The sequence below is a fragment of the Micropterus dolomieu genome, linkage group LG07 (assembly GCF_021292245.1).
Source record: "Micropterus dolomieu isolate WLL.071019.BEF.003 ecotype Adirondacks linkage group LG07, ASM2129224v1, whole genome shotgun sequence".
NCBI classification, from domain to species: Eukaryota; Metazoa; Chordata; class Actinopteri; order Centrarchiformes; family Centrarchidae; genus Micropterus; species Micropterus dolomieu.
Window position 1 is genome coordinate 8,087,326 of NC_060156.1, and position 24,624 is coordinate 8,111,949.

Consider the following 24,624-nt stretch of genomic DNA (forward strand, 5'->3'; position numbering starts at 1 on the left):
GAATGACAGAAATTGAGGGGGAAACAAACTTCAGCAGGCATTGTCAACTAGAGAGAAACAGAGAGCCGTGAGCCTAATTCACCAGGACAATCTTCTCATTTGTAACATGGGCTTTGGTTTAACCCAAATGCTGCTTATCATCAAAGACAATAATCCACCTGATCCCCATAGATTTCACATTCCTCAGAGTTAAACATCATGTGATAACAGTAGCCATCCTTCAGTGTCCATCTAACTGGCCCATAAAGACAGATTGAAACAAAACCAACACCGTGTCACCCTCTAAATTCTCAGTGATGAAAACAAGTGCAGTAATGAATATATCTTGGTTTCTCCAACCTATCTGTTCATTATTATATTTATGCATAATATCCTAAACGCTAAAGTCGGGGAAAAGGGCTCAGGGTTGTAAGAGTGTCTGAAATGTGAGCCATTTCCTGCTGCAAGGTAACAGGATAACAAAAATTCCCTTGTAACATCAAAATCAGTTCTTATAACTCATTATTGGCAGGACAATCCACGAGGCTTTAAGCTGGTTCAACACATAAATCACTAGCAAACTGTAGTGACTGGAGAAGAGTAACAAAGAGAGGTGGAGGAGAGAGTGAGAGATTTAAATCAATAAGCTTTTAGTGAAGGAAAGGGACTACTGCACTACACTTTTCACGTCAACAAGTAAACCACCACGTCTTCCTCATGAGTTCATCCAAAAAGGCAGAAAGAGTATTTTTAAGCTTTTCTTTGAGAGACTGTAAAACAAAATTAAATATTGTCTGTAATGTTTCATCTGTAGAACTAGACTATTTTGTTGATTACTACCACATTTGCAGCCACTTGCCTTGTTCTACATCTAATTAAATGAATCATACAACCTCTGCCTTGTTTCTTGCTCTCCAACAACAAAATGTGCTGAGAGTGTGTACAGCGAACTGTGCACCTAGCAGAAAATTGTGCTCTGTAAGGCAAAGTATCGGGATTCAAGCAAGGAGGCAGGCTAGGTAAAATGTCAAATCACTGCAGCCACTTGATAAAAAGACAAGAGACGTCACGTCCAGCTGAGCCCTGCACTGTGTCCCACAGACAGAGGACAGACTGACTGTGGCAGCCTGGCTACTGTCGAGGAAAACAATAACACTTTTCTTCCCTCACAGCTGCCACAGCAACCAGTGAAATCATCCAACTTAAAGTAGACTCTGAATTCTGAGTTGGGCAACAAACATCACTTTAACAGGAGGCGTCTCTCAGTAATCTACTCTGATTCCAGACTAGTGCTCTAAATGTTGTGTTCACCTGTGCAGAAAAACATGTCACAAATGTGGTTGCAACTGAACAAATAAAGTAAGGAAACAGATTATCTTACCCATCCTCCTCTCCATCAACCGTTTTGAGGCCAGCTGATGCAGTTAAGGCACTGGCGGTAGCGACATTGCCCTCAGCCTCTTGACCCTGGCCAGTGCTGGATCCAGAGCCAGACTCCCCTCCGGACAGCTTGGGTAGCCCCAACAAAGCAGACTGGTGCTGGAGGAGCAGCCGCTGGGCATCCTGCAGCTGAGTGGTGGTGAAAGTGGGCAGACTAGCATAGAGAGCGCTGGCCTGGGCAGCATGAGCCAGGGCCTGGGCACTGCTGTGGTCCTGGGGCAAGCTCTGAGGAACGACCTGTGAGGGCATCCTACCACTATTCCCAGTGTTTTGGGCTTGGGGCTGGGCCTGGGGATCGCTCTGAGGGTTGGAAGGAGGCACGCTTGGTGCAGACACTTGGCTCTGGTGGACTGTTGTGGGCAGCTGGGTGCCGAGGGCCGGGTTTTGGATTTGCTTTGGGAGTGACTGTGGCTTCTGCTGCTGGCAATCCAGATGGCCGGGGTGGCTCTGAGGCTGCTGGGCAAAACTTGGTACTCCGACATGAGAGGTGGTGGCCTGAAGGGAGGAGGGCTGCTGAGGCTGAGTGTGGAGGAGTGCCTGTGACTGCTGCGGGCTTCCCATCATCTGACATGCTCCATTAGCAGGCCCAGAGGGAGCTGCTCCAGCTTGGTTGGACAAAGGTTGAGAGGCAGCAGCCTGGGGGATACCCTGGTGTGGCTGGGTGTACTCAGGTGGCCTCACCTGCACTGGGGCTGCTTGGGGGGTAGCAGGCGGCTGCTGTGGCAGAGTGGCATAGCCTAACTTCTGCTGCTGAACACCCACTAGGCCCTGTGTGGAGCCTAGGGATTGATTAGCAACTGCCTGGGCATAGGTCAGCTGCTGCTGGTGTACAGCAGCGGCAGGGAGTCCAATGGTGGTCTGGTGGCCTGGCATGGGAGCAGGCTGATGAATGTTTGTTGGAGCCGAGGGGGCCACAGTAGTCTTCACATGTGAATGGGAAACATCCTGGGGGTGCATGTGAGGTTGGGACACACCCATACTTAAGCCACTGGGGAGGATTCCTTGAAAGCCCTGAGGAGGGGAGGCATAATCCTGGGCATGCTGGGGTAGTGCGGATCCGCCAGCCTCTCCGCTGCACACACTCTCAGTATAGTGGCTCAATGTACTCATAGTGCTACTCACAGAACTACCACTTGTGCTTTCCCTCTCTGAGGCCCCAGCAAAGCTGTCAGAGACAAACTGACGCATGCTGAGAGACCCAGTATCAGTTGCAGAGGAGCTGGGAGCAGAGGCCGGGGTATCCTTGTCATAGAATTCAGTGCATGTCCATCTGCCCTTCTTAAAAGGCTCAGAGCTAGAGTCCAGCTTCACCACCCTAAAGCGAGAACTGGTGGTAGCCGCTGCAGGGGCTGGAGCTGGGGCAGGCGCGGATGGTACGGGGCCTGTGGCCATAGTTGTGACAGGGGCACTGACGGGCTGCAGCACAGCAGATCCAACTCTTCCCTGGATCCCACTGGAGAGTCCCATCCCTCCAGAGGCACTGACAGCAGCACCAGCAGTTGTCGTAGTAGTCATAGTGATGGTGGAGTTGATGTTTTGGTGTTGCTGGATCATGCTTACATTGGTGGTGGTTATAAGGTTACCACCAGCTGCAACAGCACCACCACCACCACCTCCGCTCCCCCCACTGCTGCTCATCACATTTAGAGGAAAGCCACCGCTGCTACTGCTAGCACTCGTGCTGATCCCCCCTCTCACAGGCACGTTGGCAGAGCTCAACATATTCACATTACTAACACTGCTGGTCTGGGGATTAACTATGCTAACTGTAGTGCCCGTGGCAGAGCTGTGCATTCCAGGGACCGAGCCAGGGGCCACAAACCCCACAGGCTGAGCAACAATACTTGGAGGGGCAGCCTGGGAAACATTCTCTTGAGGGACCCCCATGTTAGAAGGCATATTCTGGGTGACACAAGATAAAGCTCCAGAAGTAAGGGCAGATGGGGTGCTCCCAGGCCCAGAGGACAGAGGGTACACCTGGGCATGGTTAGGATGATGAGGATGCTGATGGTGTACAGTCCCGTTGACCATGCCCCCGCCTTGCTGCTGAGCCTGGTTCAGGCCATGGGGGTGTGAAGGCTGGTTGGGGGAGAGAGCTCCAGGGGTCTCTGCCTCATGGAAATTATTCAGTGTCTCTTCTGAAGAGCTTCGCTCTGCTCCCACTATGTCATTTGCTCGGGAGAGGGACACATCCAGGATTTCAGAAGAAGAGAGATCCTCTGTGTGGGACTCATCCAGGTCATCATAGCTCTCTGTGTCCTCTGCAATACTGTTGTTGGTACTCACAGATATCTGCGCTGGAGTCACACTTGTGATCTGGAAGCCGCTCTTCTTTTTTATCTGAGCTCCGGTGGACTGTGTGGGCTGGGGCTGGGAAAGCAGATTCAGGCTGTGGGGTGGAATATGATGGGGACCCGGGGAGGATGAACCAGCAGGGGGTTGGCACTGAATCAACAGGGAGGGTGGATAATCATCGGCCGGGACGTGGCTGTTATTGACCACCGGGTTTGCCGGTGTTGACAGCGCGGAGCCGCTCCCGCTGCCAGTGTTGCTACCCCTTCTGTGAAAGACAGCCGGGTGCGCCATCTTTCTAACACTGCCAGAGTCTCCTGCAGGGTCCGGATGATGCATTTCGAGAGAATCCGGGGGGTAGTTGGTCTCTGACAGTATGAAATAAGGTCGCAGTTCGTTAACGGCGCCGTTTTGACAAAACTACGGTCAACAGACAACACGACCAAAAATAAATATCTGAACCAAGTATCGGTTGCTCTCAATTATCAGGCAAAGTGGTGCCAATATTTACAGCCTCTCATACACGACTCACTGTGCTCCGGTGTGACAGTTAGCGAGGCAAAAGAAGCTAGTGGCCGCTCGCTGAGTGGCTAGCGAGCTAACGTCAGCTGATGCCAGTTGTACGTTAATTCGCCGGCTAACTGCCAGCGTTATCCGTGTGTGCCTTAGTTAAGCACAAGCTAACATTTTGTGGGTTTTCCAAAGTGAAGATATGTTGTAATGGCCGCCCGTGCGAAAAGCAGAATAGCTGCTGAGTAAGTTAGCAGTGTATTAGATGCTAGCCTGACAGAGGAGTAACGTCAGCTAGCTAGCTGCCAGTCTCCATCACCGGCTAGCTAAACACAGACTATAGTGAGACGTTTCAGCTGCTGAATTTGCTCAAAGGAAAGAACATGAAAACAAACAACCTTTCATCCGGTGCACAGTGATGTAAGCCCGAATACGATCACTTAACAGCGGCGTATAAATGTTTAATCCATTCCCCTGAATCCTCGTTTTGGTCTTGGTTTTGCTGTCTCACTGGTCCTCCCCAGCGGTAGCGTTGTTCAATATGTAGCCTCCTGCACCGCTGCTGTGGCTCTGTGCTGTGACGGGACTGAAGGGGAGGGGTGCTCCGTAATATGGCGACCGCGCATGGTCTCTGCTGCCAGACATAAAGCAGTCTGGGAGAGGCGGAGACGAGCCCGACATCAACATCCACGAAAAGCGCCGGAAAGTGCCGAGGAGAGGGCGCTCCCTCAAAAACCAGTTTTGTGACAATAGATAATGTTTCTGCGAAACATAGACGCAGGGCGATAGATAGATAGATAGATAGATCACACCTAATCCCAGTGGAGTTTACAGGAGTGACATAATTCACAAATAATAATAACAATAAGTGCTTTACAATTAAAAGAAGGTAGGTAAGAAAAGCCTAATGAAAGACAATATAAAATAAAATAATAACTAAACCTAGACCATACTTAACTCTAAAATATACTGAAAGTTCTTTATACTGTACCTCTGTACTCAATTACAATTTTGAGGTACTTGCATTTTACTTGAGTATTTTCCATTTTATGCTACATCCACTACAGATTCCACAGAGAAATGTTGTTTATTTACTCCACTAGATTTATTTGACAATATCCAAAAAAGTAAAAGATCTGAATACGCTGTGCACACTCACTGGATATTTTATCTAATAGTGATGTGGATTTATCCCTGCAGAAAATGCCAACTAGTACAGTAATTAACCGATGAAAATATAAAACAAAAAATGATATAGGTTGTAAATATATTTTCAATGACATTCTGTAGTGGATTGAGCAAAACATCAACAACAGTGTGACACAAAGGTAGACAGAGAGCTGCTGGATCTCTCTGCAGACACAGGTGTTATCTACACTGAAAGATTATTCTACACACTGTTTGGGGCCTCTCTCTCTCTCTCTCTCTCTCTCTCTCTCTCTCTCTCTCTGGTGTGTGAGAGAGAGAGAGAGAGAGAGAGAGTGTGAGCAGCTGAGAGAAAATGTACACATTTGTTGGTCTGCAATGTTGGCACACAGGTCAATGAACCCTAGCGCTAAACTGTCTATCCATTTTCTGTGTTCCAGTCTTTTCTGTTCATCTCTGGATATAAAGATCCTGTCTTAATTCTAACCCTTTCCAATTAATATTTTCTTCTCTTTCTATGATCAACAACAAAATCCTCATCACAACCTAACTGTAATCTTTGTATAGAAACTTAAAGCACATTCTCACACATATACTTAAAGCACATTCTCCTTTACAGGTGGGCATCAAAGTGATTTAACTTATGATGGATTAAACAGGTAAAACATGTAAATCTCAATGAAGCTAAACTAAACTAAATTGAATTGTCTCTCAATAGCAAAAGGCAGACTCCACCACTCTACTGGTTCTAATCACATGTACTCAAATTCTGTACTTAAAAAATGATTTGACGCATATGTACTTTACCTTTGTACTTTCACTTTATGGACACGTCTACTTCTACTCCACTACCTTTCAGAGAGAAATATTGCATTTTTTACTACATTTATTTGATAGTTTTAGTTCCAAGTTACTTAATGCAATTTAAGATTTTACAGATAAAACGTTTGAATATCTTTTGTAACATGATGCGTTTAAAAAAAATCTACCCAACAGTGTATAAACCTGAACAATTACTCAATTAATCAATTAGTTGATTTGTCAATGATCAAAGAATTAATCAACAATGTTTTGATAACTCATTAATCGTTTAAGTTGTATGATAATTTGCTGCTTAAATTGCAGTAACTTGACATTTGAAGGTGTCACTTTGAGCTGTGTGTGTGTGTGTGTGTGTGTGTGTGTGTGTGTGTGTGTGTGTGTGTGTATCATTAAATATACTATAGACTCACAGGGACCATTTCTCTACATTGAGTACTTTTACTCTTTATGCTTTAAGTTCATTTACCTGTACTTTAAGTAATATTTTCAATGTAAGACCTTTACTCAATACTTTTCACAATAGTAAAGGATGTGAAGACTTCCTCCACCACTGGACAGTCCCATGAAAATGTTTTTAACATCCCAAATTTGAAGTTACTGGTCTCATTTTGGGCTCCATCATTTTTAATGCAGTGTCTATTTAGCAATCACATAAATGGTTCCAAAGCTTGAATCATTGCTTGTTCAGCCTCATAGTACTTCATTTATCTGAATAACCTTGGATTTCACCACTCCAAGTGATATTTGACCAAATAAGAGTAGGCTTTTGCAAAAAGGTTAGTGTCTCAAAATAACTGAATACTGCATCTGAGTTTGTTGAAAGATCGTTTTTTTAGACAAACTAAAAAACATGACATGTTTAGTTCACTTTACCAGTTTGGCCGTTTGGAAATAAATGTAAATCTTCTGAATGTCTATGGAGGCCTTGAAATGGACAGAAGCAGGGAGGGAAACACCTGAAACGGAGAGAGGAGGAGTCGAGGTAACTAATAGAGAGGAAGGACAGGGGTCAGTGAAGGAGGCGGGGGAGCGAGAAGAGAAGTAGAGATTGACCATCAGGCAAGCAGACAGGCTATGTCCATCGATACAAATGATAGAGGGCGAGAGACAGCAGGAGCCTAGTGCAGTGTAAGCGTCTGGTGCTGTCAGCAGCTTTAAATCACACTGGCACTCCACAACAACAAAAAAAACACACAGCACTATTGTGCCACTGCCCCAACAATAATGAACAATTTATACTCTGGACTCTGCTGTCATTTTGTAAACACTCTGTTCTCAGTGGAAGTAATGATCTTTATTTGCATAATAACACTTTTATGCTCTCTATATAGCTGGTTGAAAGATATCCAGCTCTTGGATGTGCCTTACGGTAGTTGTTTGTAAATGCATTCAGTGTGATCAGCTGGGTGTTTTTTGCTCAGGTGGTAGGCGGGTGGCTCAATTCCCAGCTTCTCCTGTTTAAAATTCCTGTAGACATGCAAGACATGTGATGCAGTGATTGCACGAGAAGAAGTAGTGACCACACAATCAAACCTTATTGTTACTGTTAATACTGCTGTTGTTGCGTGCTGTTCAGAGTAATAGTGGAATAAATAGGGATGAATACACAGAAACAAGTTTTCTGGGAACTGGAAAGCTGTGGAGTACTGCAAATATGTACAGTTACACAAATACTGCAATTAAGTACATTTTTGACCTACTAATACTTTAATTCCACCACTGTACATTTCAGAAGAAAATATATACTATAATATAAAATACGATGCCTTATAGATTAAACCACCCAACACTACATGCACAAGGTTAAATCACTTTTGATTATTACTTCTGTGCCTTTACTTACTTTTGTAATTTCCATTTATTTGTAATGGAGTATTTTTAACATTGCGGTGCTGATTCCTTACTTAAGTTAATCTTCAGCATGCACATTTCTACTGTATATGGAGTGAATTTAGAAGCTCCCTCAGTTGTCCATAAGAGTTGCTTGTTCAGACTAGCTTTGAATACTGATCACTAAATATAGTCAGCCATGGCCCTCCGTGGTACGAGCTGGGGTGATGACAGTGGTGAAACCAACCTAAAATTCTTGAAACAACAGAGGCTTTGGATGTGGAGAGTACAGCGCCCTGCCCAGTGATGCGGGGCAGGGTGTCTGTGTCTCTGTCTGGGGCTTGTGTCCACTGAGCCTCCCTGCTCTGAATGGAGGCCAGAATAGATGCTGGCTTTATTTTGACTGGACGGTCCTCCCAGCAGAAAATCACAGTGTGTGTTACTAAATGTTTAAGGCTCACCACATTCATTCATGAGTTTTTCTTCCCACAAAACCCAACTTTGCACTGCTGAACCTTACTGTAATAACAATAGAAAACAGAAGAAATGTTAAACTCCAAAAGTCATATCAGATGCTATGAACAGAGCAGGTGTTGCAGTTAGAAAACCTGTTATTCATTTACACAGTTTCACACATTCATGCCTAGAAAATAGGGATTGCTCAAAGGCACCCCAAAAGCATAATGCATCCATTTTAGTCCATATTTGCTGATTCAAACATCTGGACACAGGCCCATTTCTGTGAAGATTGCTGCCCCCTGCATCAGACACTTCACCCCAAAAAAGATCAAACATAATCCAGATATTTCAGCTGTGAGTTACTGTGGCAACTGCAGTTTTTCTTTTCTTGCACAAGTTTTATAAGTCCAAAGAAAAATAAATAATATTTTAAGTTACAGGGTTCAGTTAAGCATTGCTATGTGTCTCCTTTTATATCTTAAATGTCACATGGAAACCCACACAGTCTGTGGTGTCTTATACATAGCCTTTTTTATTCTTGGTCCTCTATACATGTAACAACCAGCAGGCTCAGACATAATATATATTTGTCGACTCCACTGTTGTGTCAAAACAAAGTCCTAGAGTCTGATTTCTGACTGTCTCATCAGTGAAATTTAAACACTAAAAAATGACTATTTTGTGGTAGGGACTAACAGCGTGAAATGTGTTCACACTGTTAAATAACATTAATTTGCGCTACTATGGAATGATGATACAGAGTGAGGCTTTACGTGGCCGTTTCATAGGTGTGAATGTATATGTGTATATGTGAAGCACTCCTCAATTAGAGCAGATAGTCTGCCTTCAAGATAATAATGTATGGCAGAAATCTGGATTATATCTTTAATGTTAAAAAAGCCATGTCGTTGTCGTCGTTGTTGATTTATTAGACAGGCCAGCATACAGTCAGCACGATGAATTAAACAAAGCAGTAACCTTAGATCTGCATGTCTGACTGATGAGTGAAAGGGAAACTTGAGAGCAGCTGGTGGAAATAATGTATTTAATAATGAAGGAGAGAATCTAAGATGGCACAGACTCACATACAGGTCGACAGAAACAATGTCTGTTGTAGTATGTTAAACTACTTTTGCCAGGAGGCAAGGAGAAAAATAATAATAATGATAAGTCTGTGTAAATCATGTTATGGTTTGTCTTGAAAGCAAAGTTCTGTATTGTAGAAGCATATCCCGTTGATCACGTATACAAACATGACTTAAGGCGTTCCAATGCCTCAATTTCAAATAGTTAATAGCCTTCTTTTAGCATTTGATGGCAGGTAAAGTGAACATCAGTGAAGAATTGACCATCCAGTTTGTGGCCCATGACCACATTTGTAAGTGTAATAAACCTAATCAGAAAGGTTTCTTGTATCAAGTGTCTTATCAATGTAAGTCATTGCCTTTCCCTCTGTGATACATCAAGAAAAATAATTTAATTATAGCACCCCCACCAGGTCAATCAGCATATTTATTAAATACTGAAACAATGAAAAGATGCATCCTCCCTCAAAGTTTCACATACGCAGCTAAAGAATGCATTCTCATCAATACTAAAAAATGTAAATATATATAATATATATAAATCAAACTATACTTATTAACATCTGTTCCTGTCTCTAAATCTGAAGTTGGAGAAATGTGTGTGCTACTGCTACCAAATAAGAAAAGTACTGTAAGACAGAACATCATCTGTCTACATCATGCAGAATGTAGAAATATACAGCAGCTCTTTCATCTTGACAGGAAAGCCAGATGACCTTTGACCTCACAAGAGCTGTTCACCATACTTCATAGCCTTCCACCTGAGGGAGCCACACTTCACTGTACAAGTGTGTATAAAAAGAATATTTTCACAAGGGTCAAGTCTCATTATAAATATAAGCCAGTTAATTAATCCTGTGGAGTATTCAGCTTTACAAAGAAACACAATCTGCAAGCAAAAGATCGTCTAGAAAGTGCGTCATGTGGTTCAACACAGTATAAAGAGCGTGCAGACAGGCTCAAGAGATTGTCAGACACAGCTGTCTTTTCAAGATGATTTCAAGTAAAGGTCTGGAGTTTACAGAGAGCAATGCCATTGATCCAGTTATACTGACGACACTGTCGTTGGATGACAAAAAAACATCTTAAATCCATTGATCTACCTGCCTTTTTTTCAAAGACACAGGCTGCTGGTGTTGAAATGGTGCCTGGCTTGTTTTCCTGGTCCCCCATCACAAAGCGCTCATCACCTCAGCATGGCTCTAGGAAAACTTCAGTTTATGACAGTGGAGTCTGCAGACGTCAGCCCAGTGTAATACCTTTAGTAGGAAGTGAAACAGGAGGTTTGTAGAATGACTGCAAGACTAGACAATCTACACAGACCACTGCGCGATGCATTTGAATTAGCATATCATATCCCTGAAAAAAACATTTTTCAAGCACCTTCATTGATCCATTAAACCAGAACTGTCACTTATACTTTGTGCAAACAACAAATTATGAAGAAACAAAACAATGTAAAATGAAATATTCAGTGGGGCCCATATGTGTTGAGACAAAAAACAGATTTGTGAATTACAAGTAATTACCATGAAATCTATTTCCCTTTCTCTTCACAGACAATTAAATCACCGTCTGCGCATGAAACCCAACCAAACCAAACTGGCACTACAATGGCAAAGCAATCAAGGTGAATAACCTGGAAAGACTAAATGAAGTTGAAATCTCTTACTGGAACAACAGGCCCTCTGCAAAATGTCTCTTTGTTTGTTGGAAACTGTCCTTTTTGGTGTCCTATTTTTTAAAGACTGTATCTGGAGCTGCTATGGCAACAGCCCTTCAACACGCTGTGAGCTCTTACGAAAGACATTATGGCAGCGGGAATCATTAATGTATTAAAGCATGTCAGGTTCTGGAGGAATTATCATTTCAGCGAGACAACTGCTTCATAGGGCCATCAGAATAATATGAAGGCATTGATGTCGGAAGGTTTTTTAGCATCTGAAGGCTAGTGTGTGTTAGTGGACGCAGCTCAGTACAAATCAGTGTGCTGGCATTTAATTTTATGGCTGATTTATCTCCCTAGTCTGGCCCCTGAAATATACCCAGACTGTGGGAAAACAAATGCCTACCTCAAAGCGAGGATGACCTTGAGAGGAAAGCCAAAACCGTCAGCCAGTTGGTGCCAAGTCCCAGATGAAAAGAGATTTCTGGATCTTTCAACCAGCAGAGGGCTGATAGAGGAGGTCTGGAGTTTCACAGAGTTTCAAACTTGGGTAATAAGAGGAAGTTACACTTCATTGTCCCACAAACACTGAAACACACACGCACACACACGCTTTCAACACATTCCAATGATAAACCGCTGCCAGCAACTGGGACACGTTGGAGGCTGTGTCTCGAGAGCTTTCTGCGTGAGAGCTTTGAGCGAAGTCTTTGTGTTGTACAGATATGGCTGGTTTGTCACACTGCGGAGAGATCCATTTGGGGCACAGGAAGTAATATTGATCCAGTCCATAGACGAGTGCCAACTTCCTCAACTCCTCGCTGACTTTTGTTATAAAAAATATGCATCACAGTTACAATTTCCAACAAAGACAAGCCAGGTACAGCATTTTTAGGTGGAGGTCTTGGTGAGTGTTTACTTCCAGCTAACTGTGTGCTCTGCTGAGAGTGCAGGTCTCATATAAAAAAACTTGACCACTGAAGGCTGTTGGCCTCAAGACTATTTTTGCTGTTTTCATCATCTTACTGAAGGTGGGGTTAAACAGAGTGGTGTTGGAGGAAAGGCCATGGGATCATTAAAAAGCCAGAAAATATCATAGGAACCTTCCAATTAGATCATGAGATATCTTGGCCTTAGAGTGGCGCTAGAGGAAAGGTCAGTGCCTGAGTGATAAAAATGACAAAAGATTAGCAGGCTCAGTAAATTGAATTTGCCCATTTTTGCCTTTTCTTGCCTAAAACCATTTTACCCTGATGGTGGAACTACAGCAAAGGTCACCGTGTCCCAAAGAGAATTATGATTCATCTTCTGGAGACCATAAATACATAATGGCAATATGGCCAGTCTTGGTCATGTTGCTCTGGACCAAAGTGCTGGATAAAACATACTAAATGACCATTTGACATAGTCATCCGTGACACCAGCGCATACAGTGCATACAGTGTATATTGCCATATTTTTAAATGAAGGCGGAAGAAGAAAAGACTTGGGGACACATCTGGCAGGCTGATTTGAAACGACAAGAACTGCATCCATCTAATTAGAATCACCTGATTTACACCTCTTCTAAACAACCACGGCACTTAAGATGGCGAGACTGAAACTTATCTGTCCCCTAATTTTCAGATATATTTCACCTCATTTAGGATGCACAAGAAGAGAAACACAGTTGAGGATTTGGAGTGTATATAAATGTTATTAATTTGTTCATTCATTCAGTAGTACCGTGTCCAGTTCTAATAGTTGTCCACAAGGTGGCAATACATACAAATTAGCTGCAGTGGCAATGGGCAACATTAAAGTATTTAGGTACTCCAGATGCTATGCATTACCAAATGAAGATGATGTGGTAAAGATAATCTTTATTTCTCTCACTCTCACTATAGAGATTGGAGAACAACTTTAAACTACTGTTCACTTGGTTTTAATATAATATAATTAATATTTTGCTTTTCCAAAGGAGGCGCTGCTCTTGTGGCGACCTTCAGCAGCATCAGACTGCACAAACCACCCTCTTCCCTTTGAATTTGAGACTCTCCCCTCAGGCTGTAGGTTTAGAGTACACTGGTTCAAGTGCAACAGGAGTAAAAACTCCTTTGTTCTCCGTGCAATAACCCAAATTTAGAGATTGTTTTGTGTGTGTTCTTTTTCATATGTTGCATGTACAGAAACATTGTTGTACTTTTGTTTTTGTAGTTTTAGTTCTGTTGTTTTTTATCTTGTGCCCCAGACTACTAAGTCAAGTTTCCCATTTGGGATAATAAAATGACTGAACTGAACTTTGTCTTTTCTGATGCAGTTTTCAAGTGCACTTATAAGTAAGTCACCCTCTAATAGTTACTGTTAATGACCTTAAAGCTGAACTTGATTCACTCTGGTCTAAAGGTCTACATACACAATTCCTTTAGTGAAATAATTAGTGCAGTGTTTAACTGTCTTACCTCCTCATATGTTCTGTAAACAGCATAGACTTTAAATATTTTTTGGGAAATCTCATTTTCAAGCATTATGCGTTAATGGCCTTATAAAATAAAGAGGGAGAAAACCTCTCCTCCTATATGGCTTCCTTTTGAATCATAAAAGTCTGTCATAACCATCCATTTGGTGGTCTATGTTTTTATTTTTATTTGTGATTATATGATGTTTAAAATTCCATACAATGTTATCATCACATTATAAATTAGGAAGTTGTTCTAGAAAATGAACATTGTAACTTTCACCTAGCCCTGAGTTAATTCAAGCTCAACATCAAGCTCAGATGTCACTGAGGAAAATATCTCCAGCCAGCAGGAAAGACATTCATTTGTCCAGTGATAGAAATCTGGTGGATTTAATTTCACTGCTGATATACACAGAGCGCAAGATAGAGAGGGCGACTGCAGAGATAGAGGTTATGAGACACATTAATTTAAGTGATAGTAAAAATGTGTAATAAGAGGTTCACAGATCATAGTGTCAGACACTGAGTGGAGATCATTGTCAACATGTTAGTGAAGAGACGGGTTCTGCTGCTGGACCAACTGGACTGCAGAGTGTAGAAGGGTGCAGGCTTTCTGTTGATCCACATGGTGGTGCTAGTCTGTTAAAAATGACACGGGGAGACAACATTTTTCATTACAATAAATACATATTCATACACTGTTCAAATAATGATACATGGCAAAGGGCAGTAATATATATATATATATGCAAATAAATGGGGTCATTCCAATATATTATATGTATGTTTATTTATAGAAAACAAACTAAAAAACATGCTACAGGTGATTTAATATATCTAAATGTTTGATTTTAGTACGGCTGGGTACCGTGTAACATTTAAATATGAAACGTTCTTCCATCAACATTTTATTATTGCCAGCAATTGTTTATTCAGTTCACTAATTCTTAAATACAAATGGAATTGTTGATTTGATGCCTTGTGAATTATTGTGACAAGCGTGTAAGCACTTTGTTTAATGATGTCTGTTCTATATTTACTCTGCCCTCTTCTTTTTTTTTTTTTTTAAAGATGTTTGATTTGCTATGATAGTAATTGTCAGCTCATTGTTGAGTGTGTGTGCATTTCAGTAGGATTTTGTGTAATTCCAGTAATGTACTGAATCTTTCAAAATAAAAGCACAACAATTGGAAAAGTTAATTATTTGCAGACCCTCACAGAATGAGATTCCCCTTAAGATGGTAGTTTAAATGTTAAAAGGAACTTGTGGGATACAGTTCTTTAGGGGTTAGAAGTTGTGTTAAGCTTCTGTAGCAATATGATCTTTGTTCATAGACCTTTTTAATCCAAATTAAATGAAGAATGTTTTGAAGCCAGCAGCAGCTGCAGATGGAGTAACAACACCATATAATTGATTTGTAACTTCACGGCACAAATTAGCTGCTTTTTAACCTCCTGTTCCTGGCCCTCTCTTTGCATGATGTACACAGTATTTCTCAGCTGGAGTTAGACAAGCTGGCTGTGTGGTAAATGTTGCTATGTAAATGTAACTAATTTGAATATGTACCATATAAAGACCAGCAGAAATATTGAAGTTCATAGAGGGACTCAGGAGCAGAACCCACATTAAGGCCCTCATTATCTTTTTTGACATTGTGCTTTTGTGATGCATATTCTGATAACATTACACTACAATTGATACTTTGTGCTACCACAAACTGATAGCCACACAGTTGTGTGATTGCCTTACTGGTGGGATGTCATGTAATATTAAGTGGTAGCCTGCAGTTCCCCAAATCACACACACCTGAGACAATTGTCTTAAACTTGTTATTACCGTACTCTTTTTTTCATTTTTTTCAATCCTTTTTTCCTACAGTTAAATATTATATTATTGAGTGATCTACTATGGAAGAGGGATTGAAGGTGTATATATATGTATGTATGTATGTATATATATATAAAATGTATGTATATAGATATATATATATAAAATTGTTCACAAAAAAAGATCAAATAGTTGTTGTGCACATAGATATAAAGAATTAGTAATTTCATTGTTTAAATAAACACTTGAGTAGCACACTTGTTGAGACCTTCTATCCATATCCATAAAATTAAATATGCAGGCCTACATCGTTTTCATATAGCCTACTGTAAAGATGGTGGGTCAGTGCAGCAGCTTGGTTAGGTATAAACCAACTGCAGACAAGATATTAGATTATAAAATGCTCCTACTATTAAAGATTCCCGTGTAACATACTGATGGTTTCTTCCTGTGCCTGAATATCTAGCATCACTGTGTCGTGGTTCTGAGTTTTATTTTGAAATACATCTTTGTTGTTGTTACATCACAGGAAGTTTTATTTTGAAGATTTGTTCTTAATTGGGCCCTCCAGAATAAATTGATCCGTCGACGCGCAGCCTGCCGCTTCTTGTTTACCTGTATCACTACTAAATTATGTCAGACAAAACGGAGGTTAATCTGACTGGAGTCAAACAAAGTAAAGGCGTGTGGCTTGTAAAGGTTTGTCCACCCGCATCTTATTAAATTATCAAATTAATCGATGAGGCTGGTGAGGGGTCACAAAAACATGTACCATGTCGTCTTGTTTATCGGCTACGTGACTCAGCGGGTGCTACAGGTTTATACTGGTGATTATACACAGCGGACAACCTTTAATTTCAGTGCAAAGTTCTGCTTTTACAAATAGTTATAACATAAACTTAACTCATCCACCAAAGGATGCAGTATGCAACGACAAACATTATAATAATAAAAATGGCTGCAGCTTATCTTTGTCGAAATTTAATTATTTTTAAAATCAAAATTCACCATCAAAGCTCTTGTTGAGTGACATGTTAAGTTCGGTGTGTGTATATCTTGACAGGTGTCCTCTTAAAAACTACAAATGACCTCTTAAATCGTCATTATCTTTCACCAGGTTCCCAAGTATTTATCTCACCAATGGGACAAGGCCACCGAGAAGGGCGAGGTCGGAACCCTTACCATTGGAAAGTATGTCGGTAAAGTCTTCATTTAGAAGCTTTGAATACATGTTTTTGTTGTTTTAGATATGCTTAAATCCTGTCAGTGATACGCACCTTTTTCTGTCTTCTCATCCACCTGACAGGAAGCAAGGCAAAACAGAGGTGAGACCGCCTCATATAATAGTGTATAACAGACCGTTCTTACAGTAAACCTGTACAGCTTTAGTAGTGTTAGTAGCACATCAATCGTTAATGATTGTTTTCCCCATTCATACTGCAGACTGTATATTTTCATTGTACTGTTTTTTTCCCTATTTCTTCTTTGGTGTATCCCTTCGCTGTTAGCTGCTGCATTGACCTAACTTCCTCACAGGGATCAATACAGATTCATCATTTTATATTTGACCTTACCTGATGAATCAAAGAGTTGGTTGCTGATATGACTAGTCAGCAGGGTCCTGACTCAGCTGTGTTTCTCAGGTACATTTCAGCCTGAATGAGGAGCTGACTGCCCTGGGCGCTCTGGGGGAGAAGGATGCATCACTGCAGGTCCCGAGGGATCATCCCTTCACTATGAACACAGTGGGTGGACAGACCATGGCTGTCTTCAGCCACAGCGAGGCAGGTCAGTCTCCAACTCTGCTTTTCTATCCTCCGTCTCTCCGTTTCTTTAGTGCTGGATAATTTAATCTGAAACACACATTTGAAGGGGGCCCGAAGGGTTCAAACTGAAATAGATTTCACAGCGTGTGTGATTCCTGTGACGGTCCACAGGGCAGTGTGGTTTGTGAGCTAAACAAAAGTCTAGTCTTAGACCGATATATTCTAACACTCTTGCTGCAAGTAGTATTTGCAGATTTGTCAGTTCAGCAAAAATGAGGCTTTACACAAAGTCTGAAATTGGATTTTAAAGATTAATAAAACAGTAAATTTGCATTGATTCAGAATCATTCACATGTTAATTTATCTGATTGAGGTGTTGTTGTTAACTCAAACTAAAACCAGCAACAAAACATTTTAGAATGTCTCACAAAGCATTTTCTGTTACCTGCAGATAAAATGTATTGATTAGACTTGATCAAGATACAGGTCCTGGACCTGTCCTCTTGACCGCTAAAGAAGAAAACCAACAGTCACATTGAATTAACTCAGGATGGAGGCACACGACATTACAGATTTAACTGTCCTCAGTTCTTCTGGTTTCATAGCTTTTCTTACTTTGAAAGAAAGCTGGTGATTCTACATTGATTGCACTGTAAAATTCATGAGAATACTCGGGGGCTTCTGAGTTATGGAGGACGTTTGCTGCCAGGCACGATGTGTCATACATATACATGAGGCAGAAGGATTTGCAGGGATTTGTATCAGACCCAGACCTTATAAAAATAGCTGCAATTGTATGGTTGGATGTTCATGGGAATGTGACCTGAGAATTGCAATAGATTAATGGGTGTTACTTCTAATAGGATAGATGTATTTGATCGTTTTCATGTATTGCACCACTAAAAGTAAATGATGATGAAGAAGATTTAATCATTATTTCAAGACATTCGATATGATAATTACAGAACACTTATGAATTTAATTGGACTAATGCAATGGAGAAGGAAAAAAATAAAACATAAAGGATCCCATAATTCAGTGAAAACTATAATTTGGTGAAATGGTAAATAAATAGCAGGGTGCAGGCTGTTCAAATCAGCAAAATGTCAAATGCAATTCTGTACCTCCCAGGGTGCCAGTGCTCAAGAACAATGAAATTGACTGCTTCTTATAGTGTTTTTTTTTTTTAAGCATGCAGAGGGTGCATGTAATTAGGTGTTGTTGGCATAAAAACAAACATACTCCAATCATAGCCAAAGTAGTCTGATGCACACATTTTGACTGGAAGGCAAAACTCTATCCAAAGTGGAACGTGTGAAACCAAATGGAGCAGTGTGTGGTTCTCCAGTGCAGCGCTGAGTGAAAGAAGGCTGTAAGTGTGACAGTACTTTATATATAGAGGAGCGAAAACAGGACGTGTTCTGTAATTTTATATTGAGTGATCAAATATGCTCAACTTTTACAAAAGCAGACGGCAAAAATGTCCTGCATAAGGAGGAGCTGTAGTAGGTTTAACCCTTTTGCTGTAAAGGGGACAACAGTGCATGCAGATGAGGTGGGACTGTTTTGCAGAGAACCCTGAGTGGTTCATAAAGGTAAAACAAATAATAATAATAATAGTGGTTAAATAGACAAATCCAACACTTTTATAGTGCATGGCATAGGCTTGAAAGTACTGACACAGTCATGGTTGCTCTTGTGTTATTTGTCAGTGGACCGATTGGATGGCAGTGTCAAGATAATGACCTGTTTTTCTTGTCTCAAGTGTTTTCGTTAAAATTATTGACCTGGCTGCTGTGGGCGACAGGAAGTGGGCTGCTGGAGCCAAACCATAATGACTATGGATGGTTATAGATTCAGAAGCCTTTCCCCAGTGCATTCATGTGATTTTTAATTATTTTCCATGTCTGTCGGGCATTTTGTTTTTTAAGTGGCCAAGAGCATACGGTATGTGACCAACTTTGGTGCGTCTAGCGTCCAGTTCGCACAATAATCACTGGGTTTTTCAGTGACACAATCGGGTTCTTGTCCAGGTTGCAGGTGTTGAAGAGGATGCAATCACCAGCGTGGATTTCGAGGTGGATGTCTATACGTGGAGCAGAAGGAACTTGTCGTGAATCACATTGATATGAATTATGAGAAACAGGAAAACATTAAAACTAATTTCCTCATTAAGCAGCTGAGCAGACAGTAAAACAAGGTACAGGCAAACGGAGGATCGCATCAATTAGATTATTTCTGTTGGCAGCAGAGCACGTAGCAAAGTAGACGTCACAATACGCTTGGTGGTAGAAGAAATACACTGGGATGCTTTTGTTTTGGTAGATGTCTATAATGACTCATTTTGCTATGGATGTCGTGTAAAGAAAGAGAAAGAAAATAAAGGTTCACCTTGTGTATCTTTTTTTCAGCCCACAGAAACTAATCGGTTCCTGTACAACCTTGTGTGTCCTCAGTGGGCAATGTATCCTCCGGCATTTTGAATCTGGGAATATAATGCAATCCTTTTTTTATGTTTGATTGTTATGTGTAGTAGATTTAGTAATGAAAACTGAGCTGAGTAAAGATTAGAATTTGGTACAAACCAGGTTCTCTTGTTTGGAACTGCATTGAAATTTATACCAATAACCCTGAACTTACACTGTAAAGGTGTAGAGCACTGGTTCATCTTCAGTGAAACCCTTTTCCAGCTGTCCTATGTTTGGAAACACAATCAGGACAGTCTGGTAACTTGTTCCTCTGCACAATACACATTAAGTTCTCCTAGAGACACTTTATAATCCAAATCATTGTCCATATCTTCTAGATCTTTGTCGCATTTAATCCCCCCTCTCGGTTTCCTGTGTATCTCAGTTGTTTGTTTTTCAGCAAGAAAAACAAAACAAGAACACCCTGAACTTTTCCTCTCTGCAAGGCAACCCAGCCTGGTGTTCACTACAGGACTGAAGTCAGAAAGCAGCTCAAAGACACACGTTCAGTTGCTTGTGAGCTGTAATCTGAAATGGGGGAAGCACAGTGAATAATTATTGTTTAGTGACTGTCAGATGAATCATATCATAAGGTCATATTGTCTCAGCGTTTACTAGCAAATTCTGTTAAATCATTTCAGGTATAACATTGTTAAAACCGTAATAGTAGGATTGGAGAAATATTTTGGGCAGTTAATTAACACTGAGCCTTGTGGCTATACTAGCAACTAAGAGGCCACAACATAAACTTTGGTCACCAACGTCAGAGAAAGGATGCAGGTCTCCGGCAGGGACTGCTTTATTTATTTGTTTTATTTTTTCCCCTCTTCAACAAATGGATTCTGCAGTGAATGTTTCTCAGATCACGGCATGTGCTGCACTGTTTTTGTTTCGGTGTTTGATCCACATCCATCAACCTACGGACGCTTTTGCATTTCCCAAATATCTCCAGGCTGAGGATATTTTTAGGGGGAATCATGGTTCTTTCAGAGGTGTGTCAAGCAGACTACAGACTCTTTTAATGTCGTTCAGAATCTTTCAAAGTAAAAGCTCCCAGTTCAACTCAAGTTACATTACATTAAACAAGCTTCTCACACTTTTATTTTGTAGGCAAAACCACTAAAGAGGAAGTGATTATGTGATAACTGTTGCTGCCATGACTGAGATCTATTTCAGCACCGCTATCAAAGTATTTATTTATATTTTTTGCTGCTATCAAAGCACCATAATCTGACCGCAGGCCAGATATTATTGGTGGCGGTCAGTTTTGGAGAGGGTCCATAATCACAGAGAGAACTAATGTGTTTCCCTTTATCTAATGTATGGTTCATAATGGACTGTGGTGCAGACACAGCGACAATGTTACACACTCTTGGCTTACATTTTCCATGTTATCTGTCAGTGGCCAAGTCACAATAACATGGTTTTACTGAATAATTAAGTAAATATAATTTCTTAATAAATATACCTTAAGAAACCTAACTTCTTGTCGAGACATCTTTTGTGCTCTTTCAGCTCTTTGAAAGGGTAAGGGGCAGTGGTAGACTGGAAAGTTGGTTGCATTTCACAACCCTCACCAGTAGATGCCACTAAATCTTACACACTGAACCTTTTAAATATTATGTAATATATGATTATAGATTTCAGTCATATCACCCAACCCTGATGTTGCCTGTAGGGATAGAAAGCTTGTTTAATATTGGTGTTCAAATGGCATTTGTCAGTACTTACATACTACTGAAATAGAAAGGGAGAGCATTAGTGGATTAACCAGTCAGCCTTTAATTAGCCTACCCTCGTAGGCATAAATGATAAAATAATACCTGTCTGTATAAAACAATTGTGTTAAAAGTTCCACAGCAAACTGCAGCCTTTAAAATGACGACACAGTTGAATCAACCCCTCCATAAAACGCTTTCAAGAGAAACTGAACATTATAACCTTCATGAAAGTTGGATTTATTACAGGACTGGTGTTTAGACTGTATTAGTTTTAGTGAGGTATACCTAATAAACCGACAACTGAGTGTGTAATCGCAGCCCAAATGAAAGGACATTTCTGCATGTTAGTGCCATTGACAACAGATGATCATCTCATGTCATTGTCTGTAAACTGTGCCTCAAATCTGTAATGAAAATAAAGCTTTCTTTTCATCAGGGTGCATCCTACAGCCACAAGGTCTGGTCTATCACCGCCCTCGTGCACTTTAGAATCACCCACACTTGCAATAATACCTCCTACATGTGATAATGGACTTTTCTGTTTCAAGGTTTTTTTATGACCACCAAAAACAGTGATACTTCAAAATGCTCTGCACTGAAATTTACAGCAAAAATTAAGTGTTAAAAAAAAAACATTTTTAGTAGAACTAAAAGATTTGGGATTCAATACGGGTGTCAGAGGGGATCATCAGTTTAACATTCCTTTGTTTGTGAATTTTGTGTGTGGTGTTTGTTTGTTTTATTTTTTTCTTAAAGGTGTCTGTGCTATAGATGACTCGCTTGACTGTGAAAGTGCACTGGAAACAAGAAGTAGGATAATGTCCTTGGAGATACGGTGGTGTGTGTAGTCTCTATTTACCTGACCGACGCTCAGCTCCACCCCCGCTTGCCCACAGAAAGGTGTACTGTATGACACCGGTCTCCCACTCGCTTTTACACACACACTCACACTCTCTCCTCGCTTTTACCTACACGTATGGTTTGATCTGCACTTGCACTCTCACTCTCACACCTACTTAGATTTGAGTGATTCTTGACACCTCGGACAGAACAGGTCTTTAGAAGAAATTAGATGTACATGTGAGAAATAAAGTCAAATATATAATCAGCTATCAGCATTCAAATGTATACCCTTTTTTTGCTCATAAAATGTCACTTTGTCAATATCACGGACTATAATACAAAGCAGTGTTAACGCAAATACATTATATCTCCTTTCTTTTACTAAATTATCTTCTTTCTGCTCCTTGTAACACTTCATATTTAATATTAAATGTCTAGGCCGCAATCAATACAATGTAAATATTGTTTTTTTTTTTTGTTTTTTTTATAGACGGACATTATTTGCTCTTCATACAGGGAGTCTGAACATCACACAATCAAAACAAAATCTCATCTATGTAAGATTCATCAGCCATTGTTTCAGTGACTCGTGTGTGTGTGTGTACTTTTAATCTATCGGATATAGACATGGAGCATATTCCTAGCACAAGAAATTCTTTACAAAACAGTTCTCATACAATTTGTTCGTGGCCTTGGTACTACCAAATGACTAGAACATACTTGACAAAAGCCGGTGTATGCCATTCTCACAAAAGAAGTGATATATTATTCCAGATAACCCTTTGCATGAAAAATAAGACTAAAGATTTTAAATTAGCTTCCACACTTAATACAAAACCACTATAGTACTATAGAAGTACTACTGCTCTTAAAGGTCTGTAACTACTCACCATCACTAAAAAACCTTGTTATAATATTACTAATATAATTACCATTAGCTCCACCTTGGTTTAACAAAATCAGGGAATTATAACAACAATAGACTATTTGATAATGTAGTTTATGCTCTCAACTCATAAGATATTGATAATTTGGGTTGCGATAAGGATTCCATAGAAATCACTGACTGCTGTGTTCATTATTCTGCAAAAAAAACAAACAAAATGAGCAGAGAAATTGGTGAGCTACGTTATGTGGTAGTGGTATTGTAGTAGAATAGTAGCAGTAATAATGTTAGCAGTGCTGAGTAGTAACAGACCTGTAATAGAAGTACGGATATATAGTACTCTATGGGTATTGTATTAAGACTGCAGTATATTCTGTCATAATGTAACTGTGATATTTTATTTTCAAAATCTGAATGAAGAACAAATAGTGTTTGCCTATTAAAACCATTTGATATTTACATTGATTGGATACATTTATATTAAATATGAAGCATTACAAGTAGTATAGGGAAGGTAATGTAGTATAAAAATGAGAAATAATATTCGGGAAAAAATTGCTTTGTATTGTATTTGGTGTTTTTGACAAAGTTATCACACAGACAAGATTTAAGTATAAATTTGAATGCTGATGGTTTATTATATATTTTATTTGATTTCTAACGTACATCAAATGTTTTCTGAAGACCTGTTCTGTCCAAGGTGTCAAATATCAGCACAATTTGAGTAGGTGTGGGAGCGAAGGCAGTGTCAGTGGCCCACTTTGGTTCCAAGCGAATGATCTCAGATGGATTGCCTTGACATTTTAAACAGACATTCATGGTTAATCCTCCTGACTTTGATGATCTCCTGACTTTTTATCTTGTACCACCAACAGGTCAAAATGTTTAGTTCATGACAGGATACCTGTAAAAGCAGCGACCAAATTCTCATCCCCCTCTGCGGTACTTAGAGATTCACACGCTAATGTAAATCTAAAATAGGAAAAAAAATGTCTTAGGTTAGATGTAGTATACTGGTTTGTTTTATTTACTTTTCAGTCCACCAAATCCCTGATGACACTAGTGTTGCGTTAAGAATCACATAACCATATAAAACAATTGTATGACGACTTGCGGTTCACAATAAGTTTAGATTGTTTTGACCAAAAAAAGCACACTTTATTCCAGCTCTTTCGATGTCCATTAGTGAGTAAATACGTAATCCTGCCAGACACGCAGCGTCTAATCCCTATAATCCAAACATTTCGGACTCTGTATAAGACATTCCTCCACCTCCTGTTATACAAGTATTCAAAGATCCAGCAATAACGAGCAGTTGCTAATGGTGACCGTCAGTGATTGATATGTACACGAATGGTGTCTGACATGGCTTTTGTATTGTAAGGCTGCTAGCTAAGTGTTCCTCCATTATTTCTGCTCTCGTTGTTCTGCTTTGTTCCGGCA

General features: G+C 40.4%; 2 protein-coding genes and 1 long non-coding RNA gene across 5 annotated transcripts in view; 1 reads left to right on the plus strand and 2 right to left on the minus strand.

The window, feature by feature from the left end:
• LOC123973418 (TSC22 domain family protein 1-like) overlaps positions 1–4,850 on the minus strand; it is a 33,325-nt gene extending 28,475 nt beyond the window's left edge. The window contains exons 1-2 of one of the 3 annotated variants that reach the window (XM_046053416.1): positions 4,620–4,848; positions 1,361–4,079 (exon numbers count right to left, since the gene is read on the minus strand). In XM_046053416.1, the coding sequence (XP_045909372.1) occupies positions 1,361–4,079; positions 4,620–4,626 (2,726 nt within the window). In that variant the 5' untranslated portion in view covers positions 4,627–4,848. Of the gene's footprint in view, positions 1–1,360 lie in introns of all 3 variants that reach the window. The other 2 variants (XM_046053418.1, XM_046053417.1) reach the window with 2 other exon arrangements.
• Positions 4,851–14,114: 9,264 nt separating this feature from the next.
• LOC123973421 lies at positions 14,115–17,173 on the minus strand. Its single transcript, XR_006825619.1, has 3 exons — positions 17,072–17,173; positions 16,775–16,796; positions 14,115–14,308 (listed from the first exon to the last, which is right to left on the minus strand). It is a non-coding gene; the product is annotated as an uncharacterized LOC123973421 (long non-coding RNA).
• LOC123973420 (general transcription factor IIF subunit 2-like) overlaps positions 16,057–24,624 on the plus strand; it is a 44,879-nt gene continuing 36,311 nt past the window's right edge. The window contains exons 1-4 of the mRNA XM_046053423.1: positions 16,057–16,196; positions 16,615–16,688; positions 16,804–16,822; positions 17,141–17,285. Coding sequence (XP_045909379.1) covers positions 16,131–16,196; positions 16,615–16,688; positions 16,804–16,822; positions 17,141–17,285 — 304 coding nt within the window. The 5' untranslated portion in view covers positions 16,057–16,130. The remainder of the gene's footprint in view (positions 16,197–16,614; positions 16,689–16,803; positions 16,823–17,140; positions 17,286–24,624) is intronic.